The 12,091-nt window shown below is 41.5% G+C and overlaps 1 protein-coding gene across 1 annotated transcript; it reads right to left on the reverse strand.

Annotated features, from left to right (window-relative positions):
• Positions 1-1,940: 1,940 nt before the first annotated feature.
• cxcr2 (chemokine (C-X-C motif) receptor 2) lies at positions 1,941-2,948 on the reverse strand (the record flags this gene model as incomplete). The annotated part of the gene is made up of 1 exon (XM_084452038.1): positions 1,941-2,948. One exon carries the CDS (start codon positions 2,946-2,948, stop codon positions 1,941-1,943), a length of 1,008 nt encoding a protein of 335 aa, XP_084308164.1.
• Between the last annotated feature and the right edge of the window lie 9,143 nt (positions 2,949-12,091).

Genomic DNA, 12,091 nt, shown 5'->3' on the forward strand with positions numbered 1-12,091 from the left:
CTAACAAGTGGAAAAACCTGATGGAAAAACTAGAGCTAGTTAGTTGTTTCAGCTCTAGGTTTATCCACTAAGCCAGTTTCCCAGGACCAGAAAGAGAGTATAGACAAGGCTATGTGTGACACACCTCAAAAATATGTGGTCACAATTTGTGTAATGTTGTTTGCGATTAGATGTCCTCATTATTGCTGTAAGAGGTGATGCTTCATTGGTGGGGCATATACTGTGTACTTGTCTCTCTTGCACATCAAACACTGTGAGAACTCTGATCACACAATGACAGACTGAAAAATGTCTTATTGAAATTAAGTTGTTTTATTTTACTCAAGTACATGAACAGACTGTCTCTCTCTCTCTCTATATATATATATATATATATATATATATATATATATAGGCCTATATATATATATATATATGGTGAATAGTAGCTATGGGTCAACCAAAACATAAAACACCCCACATTGCATAAAGCTGGCTCTGTTACAGTACATACATGTGTGTTGGTAATTCTTTGAGCACAAAGCAATGCATTCCCTAGAGGCAGATACAGTTGGCTACTATATCTAGATAGCAAGCAGCAGCTGCAAGACTGGAGGGAGGTGTTCTTTCCTGTTTCGCAAGATAAAGCTTATCAGATCATAACTGTGGAAACAATTACCTTCCCTCTTCTGTCTAACTGCAAATCTGCACGGTACCCAGAACAGACACAAGACAGAACTTGGTGTAATATTGAACCATACTGTAGTGAAGCAATGCTCTTCTGCAAATGGTTATTATAGTTTATGTACCTCATCTGTACACTAACATATCATGAATGTAACTTTTGGTTGAGGTGGAATTGCAGATGATCTGCAACAACAAAAATGGCATGAGGCTCGAATTCATCCCACACTTCAGTTTTGTTTATCAAAGCTATTGCAGGAAAAAACATGTCTCACCAGTAATGACAGCTGACAGCAGTAGGCCTCGCTTGTGAGATTGCAATACATTTGTCATAAAGATGACTTTATTTGTCATAAAGATGACTCCTCTGTATAAACAGCATCTTCTAAATAGATTCATATTATTTTTTATTTGAAGACTAGGTAGCCTACTGTATTAGCTGTGTCCAGGAAACCTCAGTACACCAAGGCAAGGAAAGTTTATTTGTAGAGCACATTTCAGCAACAAGGCAATTCAAAGTGACAATGTGACAATAAAAGCATCAAGACAAAGTGCAAGAAACACAAAAGGTCATATAAAACGAAATGTAAAAAAAGGACAGTTAAATCAAAATGCAGGAAAAATCTGCAACTGCAAACAGGAATCAAAATGGAAAATCATTTTCATTGAGTGCTATCACACAATGTCTTCTTCCCAAAGCCTGACCAGAAGCCACCAGGATGGCCGAGTGGTTAAGGCGTTAGACTCAAGATCTAATGGGCGTATGTCCTCGTGGGTTCAAATCCCTCTCCTGGTAAGCTGCCCATCTTAGATGCAAGGCAAGGCAAGTTTATTTGTATAGCACATTTCAGTAACAAGGTGATTCAACGTTCTTTACATGAGACATTAAAAGCATCAAGACAACGCGCAAGAAACACATAAAAGGTCATATAAAACGAAATGCAAAAAAGGACATTTATAACAAAATGCAGGAAAAAATAAAAGTTACACTTCAGTGTATGAATGAATAATTATTGCCATTTATTGCCAATCATTTAAGAAAAAGCAGCGGCAAAAAGAAAAGTCTTCAGTCTTGATTTAAAAGAACTGAGAGTTGCAGCAGTTTTCTGTAAGTTTGCTCCAGATATGTGGAGCATAAAAACATGAACACTGCTTCTCCATGTTTTGTTTTAACTCTGGGGACAGAAAGCAGGCCTGTGCCAGACAATCTGAGAGGTCTCGATGGTTCACCACCCTTCTCACCACACATAAACCTACCCCCCATCCATCAAAATAACCTACAGAGTGACAGACGTGTTCCTGGATCTGAGGCTTCCTGAACTGTAGCTAGAGCCCTTCCTACAAGCAATCATTGCCCTCTTGCTCAGCATGCCGTGCTTGTAGAGAGCCACAAGAAGCTGGTTGCGAAACTTCTGCCCTACGAAAGCGTAGAGGAGTGGGTTTACAGCACAGTGCATGAAGGCCATCACCTCGGTCACGTGCGATGCTAACCTCACCCTGTTCCGCAATTCACAGGTCTCACCGAAAAGAGAGCCGTCGCGCATTAGGGTGTCCAGCAGGACGCTGACGTTGTGGGGGAGCCAGCAGAGCACAAACGCCAGCACCACCGCCAGGATGACGCGCATGGCCTTGTGCTTCTGGCCGTTGCGCGCATGGAACAGCGTCCCGATAGTGCAGCCGTAGCAGAAGCCCATCACCACCAGCGGCAGGAAGAACCCCAGCGTGTGACGCATGATGCGCACGCCCAACCGCCAGTGGTCCCCACTCTCGGCCGTCAGGTTTTCGTAGCAGAGCGTCTGACCTTTGACCTCTTCCAGCTGCACGGCCTCTTTCTGCAGCACCGCCGGCAAGGACAGCGCGGCGGCCGCCAGCCACACCGCGCCGCACACCGCGCCCGCCAGGTGATGCCGTCGGTTCAGAGCCCAGGCGGCCTTCACGATTGCCAGGTAGCGATCCACGCTAATGCAGGCTAGTAGGAAGACGCCGCCATAGAAGGACGCCTCCTGTAGGCCGGACAGGAGCTTGCAGAGGAAGGTGCCGAAAATCCACTCCGAGTTCACATAGACCGCCCAGAAGGGGAGGGTGAGGGCGAAGACGAGATCCGCCAGAGCCAGGTGCATCAGGTAGACGTCTGTGGTGGTCCTGCCTCTCTTCATGAGACATACCACGTAGATGACCACACCGTTCCCCACCACACTCAGCACAGACACAATGATGTAGGTGATCATCAGCCCGAGACTGCTCAAACCCCGGATGGATGACTTACAAGGTGCAAATGATTCCATGTTCAGTAATGGATATGTGTAGTTTTCGTCCAAGTAGTCCCAGGAGAAAGAAGCGTTGATTTCTATTTCTGTCACGTCTGCGGGCTGCTTTCAATAAAAAACAAAGCGTGCATTGATACAAGTACAAAAATGCATGAAACAAAGACTAAACAAACTAGTAATCGTGCTGTAAGGGGTTTAAATTATTTCAGTTTCTTCTCTGTGCTTAATTGTTTTTATTTGGCACAATGGAGCCAATGCAAATGGACTGTTCTCAAAAATACATCCACTTCACACTGGGACAGACTCAAGCTAATACTTAAGTATTTCAATTAGTATTACGATCCAGTCTGTACTGTAGCTTTCTTCCAATAAAATGCTTATCCTACATTTCCCTGCCACCTATAATCAATCAATTATTGACTTGGCATTAATGGATTCAGATCTAATATGTATAATGTATGACAGTAGATTGTCAGTATTAGTCTGACAAGAATGTTCCACAAATGGATATTATGTCAACTACTTACCCAGATAAAGCCATTCTCCTCACAGTTCAGTACAGAAAAGCCCAGGACTACCACAAAGAACAGAGATCTCATTCTTATTTCTATCATTCTTGCTCTCCTGTAAAAGCTTCAGCTACCTTATCAACAATACTGATACCAAATGTCGCAGGGGAAGTCAGGTCTCTAAAGAAGTTGCAGTCAGACTTGGTGTGATGCTAGTGTCATCACTATATATGGGAAGTAAACACACAACCACTGATATTATCAGATTCAAAACAAGCACAAGTCTGCAATAGTTGAGACCACATACTACAAGTTCATACACCACTCATACATGCTTTCATACAGCCTCACAAAAAAAATTATATTACGCAGCATGCTATGATAAACTTCTAGATGCACCATTAATTTTTTTCTTCTTCTCAAAAACAAATAGTAGCCTACATCATGTGTTGTGAGAGAATAAATGGATGCTTTGTGAACCTGTGCTGGCACAATGCATTCACGCAAGGCTAAGTATTCCCGCACTGAGAAAATTCCTGAATGTAGTGTATTCCATTATGCTTCTTGCATGCATTTAAGTAGTATCACACATTGTCTTCTTCCCAAACCTAAGCTAAGTGCTTAGATATAATGGACATTTGTCCTTGTGGGTTCAAATCCCACTCCTGGGCTGCCGAATCACATACTTCTACTTTTTACTACAGTACCAGTACGTACTACAGCTGCCCCTAGAAAGTACGTCCTTTGTATGCAGTATGAATACAATTGGGACATACTACCTTTTTATAACATTGCTACTTGAAATTTGACCACATCCGTTGTTGTCTATGAAGTGACATTCGTCCACAGCTGGGCATTCATTAAAACGCCTCCGGGGCGACTCAGACATGTGATAATTTCCACTGAGCACAGGATTGTGGGTCAGAATAGCTAGAAAAGTGTGCTGGCTTGCATACTGCAAAATACGACCAGATATAGTAGGACATCCTGGTATTTTTGCCATTCTGCATGTGGCATACTATGTATTGGGATATACTACATCAATATTTGGCATACTACAGTATATAGTATGGAAGTACGTGATTCAGTACGCAGCCGGTAAGCAGCTAATCTCAGATGGAAGATCATTTAAGTCCAAAACTTCTGTTAGTTGTTTCCAACTGGATCTCCAATATGCTGTATGAATGCCATCCTGCCTCGGCCATCCTGGTGGCTTCTGGTGAAGCTTTGGGAAGAAGACATTGTGTGATAGCACTGAAAAGTCAATTTGGCATACACAGTGATGTAGATCGAATTTCCAGATAAAGACAGGTGAAGGAACCCACAAGGATGTTTATCCATTGGATCTTAAGTCCAACGCCTTAACCACTCGGCCATCCTGGTAGCTACAGAGTGTGCTTTGGGAAGAGGACAATGTGTGATAACGCTGAAAAGACAATTTGGCATTGATACAGTATAATAGACATCCCATTTGAAACAACAAATAGAGGTTTTGGACATAACTGATCTCCCATCTAAGATGGGCTGCTTACCAGGAGCGTGATTTGAACCCACAAGGACATATGCCAATTAGATCTTGAGTCTAACGCCTTAACCACTCGGCCATCCTGGTGGCTTCTGGTGTAACTCTGGGAAGAAGACATTGTGTGATAGCACTCAAAAGACCATTTGGCATACACACAGCATAATGAAACAGAGGTTTTGGACATAAATGATCTTCCATCTAAGATGGGCCGCTTACCAGGAGTGGGATTTTAACCCACGAGGACATACATGGAGAACCAGTGACCAAAAATTGAGCTATTGGACATACATTAACTTCAATTGATAGAAGAATGACTTACCTGGATTGGGATATTAAAGCAATACATAGCGTTTTCTCCGGTTTTCTCTGAACTGCGCCCCCACAGGTTCTGCGAGTAAGTGCACTGTCATACTATCGTGAAGTTATCAGATTGTCTTTTACTTTTTCTGGCTTCCTCTGTGATGTTTCGCTTCGGTTTTCTCACCTCCGCCATGATATCATTGAGTTAAAAAACGCATGATATCCATAGACGCCGGAATAGTTAGCTACTACTGTGTTGTTTAAAGTCGCCCTGAAATGAAAAAAGCATTCTGTCCCATTTTGGTTCACATAATTGGTCATAGTGTTCACCTATTCAACGTTATGTATGCCAAAAAAATTACAAAATTCTACTTTTGTTGTAATCTTATATCAAAGTATATAATTTCTTACTTCCTGGAAAAGGGTAGGTCACGTGCAATTACAACAACAGGTACCTTAGATTTTAGGCCAATAATCTCACGACATCCACCCGTCAATCAACACTATCCTTTTATCGAATCTGTCTAAAGTTCTTAAAACCCGTCAACTTGTCAATGTTCCAATCAAATTCCTCTAAACATTATGTATCACCCTCATAGCTTGTTTGCGTCGGAAATACGTCAAACTACGGAAGTTAGATGATCTCAAACGTCCGTTTCTGTGCAACTTTAAGCACAAGTTGAGTAGAGATCGACCGATATGCATGTATTAGGGCCGATACCGATAATTGCCAAGTTGAGGTGGCCGATAGCCGAAATTGTCAGGCCGATATTCAATATCACCAATTCAAAACTCAAATAAAATCTTTCACTTTTATTTCATTTTTCATGCATTTTGATTCAACTATACTATTTTTTTCCTTTTGTTTCATGAGTTTCTTGCACTTGGTCTTGATGCTTTCAATGTCTCATGTAAAGCACTTTGAATCGCATTGTTACTGAAATGTGCTATACAAATAAACTTGCCTTGCCTTCCATCTAAGATGGGCTGCTTACCAAGAGTGGGATTTGAACCCACGAGGACATTCCTCTAAACATTATGTCCCACCCTCATAGTTTGTTTGCATCGGAAATACGTCAAACTACGGAAGTTAGTCCGTCCGTTTCTGTGCGACTTTAAGCACAACGTTGCGCATGCGCACTTCGACTGAATGCTGCGTCCCGGGGGCGCGAGTTGTAAAAGGTAATAAATGTCAATGTATTATCGTTCTGAGTAGACTGTATGGACGATTCAGCTTACTTTTAGTAAATCTAATTGGAAAATTAGCACCAGACATGTTAGTAAAGGTCCAAATATCACAATGTATTGCTTTGAACAATGAGTCCATGAAATCTTGAGACTGCCACCTAATACTGATAATGTCCCTTGCTAAAACCACACTTTTTACCAGGAGTGGGGTTCGAACCCACGAGGAAGTTCATCCATTGGATCTTAAGTCCAACGCCTTAACCACTCGGCCATCCTGGTGGCTACATAGCGGGTTTTGGGAAGAGGACAATGTGCGATAACGCTGAAAAGACAATTTGGCACTAATACAGTATAGTAGACATCCCATTTGAAACAACAAACAGGTTTTGGACATAAGTGATCTTCCATCTAAGATGTGCTGCTTACCAGGAGTGGGATTTGAACCCACGAGGACATACGTCCATTAGATCTTGAGTCTAACGCCTTAACCACTCGGCCATCCTAGTGGCTTCTGGTGTATCTCTGGGAAGAAGACATTGTGTGACAGCACTCAAAAGACCATTTGGCATACACACGGCATAATGTATGCATAAAGGTAGCGTACTGTGAACAGTTTACCAATCTTAGTCAGGGAATGTTCAAGCCTTCCCACTTTTAAAACACACCTGAAGATGTGGCTATGTTGGTCATGAGATAGTGCCCCCTATTACAAGCTCTAATTAGCTTTCTTTAGGTGACCCCTTTGCACATCTTACCATAAAGTACTATGTCATTACATTGTAATGATGATGATGTGTAATAAAGACCTAAAATAAAGGGTTCGAAGCCACAAGAATGTTTATCCATTGCATGTGCAAAGCCTTAACCATTCAGCCATCCTGGTCGTGACTGATTAGGGCTGGGAAGAAGACAATGTATGATGGCACTGAAAAGCCCATTTGGCATACAAACTGTACAGTAAAGTGGAGTTTCTGTTTGAAACAGAGGTTTTGGACATAACAGACTTTCCATTTTAGATGGGCCGCTTACCAGGAGTGGAATTTGAACCCACGAGGACATATGCCCATTAGATCTTGTGTCTAACGCCTTAACCACTCGGCCATCCTGGTGGCTTCTGGTGTATCTCTGGGAAGAAGACATTGTGTGACAGCACTCAAAAGACCATTTGGCATACACACAGCATAATGAAACAGAGGTTTTGGACTTAAATGATCTTCCATCTAAGATGGGCCGCTTAACAGGAGTGGGATTTTAACCCACAAGGACATACATGGAGAACCAGTTTGACCAAAAATGGAGCTATTGGACATACATTAACTTCAATTGAAAGAAGAATGACTTGCCTGGATTGGGATATTAAAGCAATACATAGCGTTTTCTCCGGTTTTCTCGGAACTGCGCCCCCACAGGTTCTGCGAGTAAGTGCACTGTCATACTATCGTGAAGTTATCAGATTGTCTTTTTCTTTTTCTGGCTTCCTCTGTGATGTTTCGCTTCGGTTTTCTCACCTCCGCCATGATATCACTGAGTTAAAAAACGCATGATATCCATAGACGCCGGAATAGTTAGCTACTACTGTGTTGTTTAAAGTCGCACTGAAATTAAAAAAGCATTCTGTCCCATTTTGGTTCACATAATTGGTCATAGTGTTCACCTATTCAACGTTATGTATGCCAAAAAATTGACAAAATTCTACTTTTGTTGTAATCTTATATCAAAGTATATAATTTCTTACTTCCTGGAAAAGGGTAGGTCACGTGCAATTACAACAACAGGTACCTTAGATTTTAGGCCAATAATCTCACAACATCCACCCGTCAATCAACACTATCCTTTTATCGAATCTGTCTAAAGTTCTTAAAACCCGTCAACTTGTCAATGTTCCAATCAAATTCCTCTAAACATTATGTATCACCCTCATAGCTTGTTTGCGTCGGAAATACGTCAAACTACGGAAGTTAGATGATCTCAAACGTCCGTTTCTGTGCAACTTTAAGCACAAGTTGAGTAGAGATCGACCGATATGCATGTATTAGGGCCGATACCGATAATTGCCAAGTTGAGGTGGCCGATAGCCGAAATTGTCAGGCCGATATTCAATATCACCAATTCAAAACTCAAAAAAAATCTTTCACTTTTATTTCATTTTTCATGCATTTTGATTCAACTATACTATTTTTTTCCTTTTGTTTCATGAGTTTCTTGCACTTGGTCTTGATGCTTTCAATGTCTAATGTAAAGCACTTTGAATCGCATTGTTACTGAAATGTGCTATACAAATAAACTTGCCTTGCCTTCCATCTAAGATGGGCTGCTTACCAAGAGTGGGATTTGAACCCACGAGGACATTCCTCTAAACATTATGTCCCACCCTCATAGTTTGTTTGCGTCGGAAATACGTCAAACTACGGAAGTTAGTCCGTCCGTTTCTGTGCGACTTTAAGCACAACGTTGCGCATGCGCACTTCGACTGAATGCTGCGTCCCGGGGGCGCGAGTTGTAAAAGGTAATAAATGTCAATGTATTATCGTTCTGAGTAGACTGTATGGACGATTCAGCTTACTTTTAGTAAATCTAATTGGAAAATTGGCACCAGACATGTTAGTAAAGGTCCAAATATCACAATGTATTGCTTTGAACAATGAGTCCATGAAATCTTGAGACTGCCACCTAATACTGATAATGTCCCTTTCTAAAACCACACTTTTTACCAGGAGTGGGGTTCGAACCCACGAGGAAGTTCATCCATTGGATCTTAAGTCCAACGCCTTAACCACTCGGCCATCCTGGTGGCTACATAGTGGGTTTTGGGAAGAGGACAATGTGCGATAACGCTGAAAAGACAATTTGGCACTAACACAGTATAGTAGACATCCCATTTGAAACAACAAACAGGTTTTGGACATAAGTGATCTTCCATCTAAGATGTGCTGCTTACCAGGAGTGGGATTTGAACCCACGAGGACATACGTCCATTAGATCTTGAGTCTAACGCCTTAACCACTCGGCCATCCTGGTGGCTTCTGGTGTATCTCTGGGAAGAAGACATTGTGTGACAGCACTCAAAAGACCATTTGGCATACACACAGCATAATGAAACAGAGGTTTTGGACATAAATGATCTTCCATCTAAGATGGGCCGCTTAACAGGAGTGGGATTTTAACCCACAAGGACATACATGGAGAACCAGTTTGACCAAAAATGGAGCTATTGGACATACATTAACTTCAATTGAAAGAAGAATGACTTGCCTGGATTGGGATATTAAAGCAATACATAGCGTTTTCTCCGGTTTTCTCGGAACTGCGCCCCCACAGGTTCTGCGAGTAAGTGCACTGTCATACTATCGTGAAGTTATCAGATTGTCTTTTTCTTTTTCTGGCTTCCTCTGTGATGTTTCGCTTCGGTTTTCTCACCTCCACCATGATATCATTGAGTTAAAAAAGCATGATATCCATAGACGCCGGAATAGTTAGCTACTACTGTGTTGTTTAAAGTCGCACTGAAATGAAAAAAGCATTCTGTCCCATTTTGGTTCACATAATTGGTCATAGTGTTCACCTATTCAACGTTATGTATGCCAAAAAAATGACAAAATTCTACTTTTGTTGTAATCTTATATCAAAGTATATAATTTCTTACTTCCTGGAAAAGGGTAGGTCACGTGCAATTACAACAACAGGTACCTTAGATTTTAGGCCAATAATCTCACGACATCCACCCGTCAATCAACACTATCCTTTTATCGAATCTGTCTAAAGTTCTTAAAACCCGTCAACTTGTCAATGTTCCAATCAAATTCCTCTAAACATTATGTATCACCCTCATAGCTTGTTTGCATCGGAAATACGTCAAACTACGGAAGTTAGATGATCTCAAACGTCCGTTTCTGTGCAACTTTAAGCACAAGTTGAGTAGAGATCGACCGATATGCATGTATTAGGGCCGATACCGATAATTGCCAAGTTGAGGTGGCCGATAGCTGAAATTGTCAGGCCGATATTCAATATCACCAATTCAAAACTCAAAAAAAATCTTTCACTTTTATTTCATTTTTCATGCATTTTGATTCAACTATACTATTTTTTTCCTTTTGTTTCATGAGTTTCTTGCACTTGGTCTTGATGCTTTCAATGTCTAATGTAAAGCACTTTGAATCGCATTGTTACTGAAATGTGCTATACAAATAAACTTGCCTTGCCTTCCATCTAAGATGGGCTGCTTACCAAGAGTGGGATTTGAACCCACGAGGACATTCCTCTAAACATTATGTCCCACCCTCATAGTTTGTTTGCGTCGGAAATACGTCAAACTACGGAAGTTAGTCCGTCCGTTTCTGTGCGACTTTAAGCACAACGTTGCGCATGCGCACTTCGACTGAATGCCGCGTCCCGGGGGCGCGAGTTGTAAAAGGTAATAAATGTCAATGTATTATCGTTCTGAGTAGACTGTATGGACGATTCAGCTTACTTTTAGTAAATCTAATTGGAAAATTAGCACCAGACATGTTAGTAAAGGTCCAAATATCACAATGTATTGCTTTGAACAATGAGTCCATGAAATCTTGAGACTGCCACCTAATACTGATAATGTCCCTTGCTAAAACCACACTTTTTACCAGGAGTGGGGTTCGGACCCACGAGGAAGTTCATCCATTGGATCTTAAGTCCAACGCCTTAACCACTCGGCCATCCTGGTGGCTACATAGCGGGTTTTGGGAAGAGGACAATGTGCGATAACGCTGAAAAGACAATTTGGCACTAACACAGTATAGTAGACATCCCATTTGAAACAACAAACAGGTTTTGGACATAAGTGATCTTCCATCTAAGATGTGCTGCTTACCAGGAGTGGGATTTGAACCCACGAGGACATACGTCCATTAGATCTTGAGTCTAACGCCTTAACCACTCGGCCATCCTGGTAGCTTCTGGTGTATCTCTGGGAAGAAGACATTGTGTGACAGCACTCAAAAGACCATTTGGCATACACACAGCATAATGAAACAGAGGTTTTGGACATAAATGATCTTCCATCTAAGATGGGCCGCTTAACAGGAGTGGGATTTTAACCCACAAGGACATACATGGAGAACCAGTTTGACCAAAAATGGAGCTATTGGACATACATTAACTTCAATTGAAAGAAGAATGACTTGCCTGGATTGGGATATTAAAGCAATACATAGCGTTTTCTCCGGTTTTCTCGGAACTGCGCCCCCACAGGTTCTGCGAGTAAGTGCACTGTCATACTATCGTGAAGTTATCAGATTGTCTTTTTCTTTTTCTGGCTTCCTCTGTGATGTTTCGCTTCGGTTTTCTCACCTCCACCATGATATCATTGAGTTAAAAAAGCATGATATCCATAGACGCCGGAATAGTTAGCTACTACTGTGTTGTTTAAAGTCGCACTGAAATGAAAAAAGCATTCTGTCCCATTTTGGTTCACATAATTGGTCATAGTGTTCACCTATTCAACGTTATGTATGCCAAAAAAATGACAAAATTCTACTTTTGTTGTAATCTTATATCAAAGTATATAATTTCTTACTTCCTGGAAAAGGGTAGGTCACGTGCAATTACAACAACAGGTACCTTAGATTTTAGGCCAATAATCTCACGACATCCACCCGTCAATC

Source organism: Borostomias antarcticus (genome assembly GCF_949987555.1).
Source record: "Borostomias antarcticus genome assembly, chromosome: 17".
Classification (NCBI taxonomy): domain Eukaryota; kingdom Metazoa; phylum Chordata; class Actinopteri; order Stomiiformes; family Stomiidae; genus Borostomias; species Borostomias antarcticus.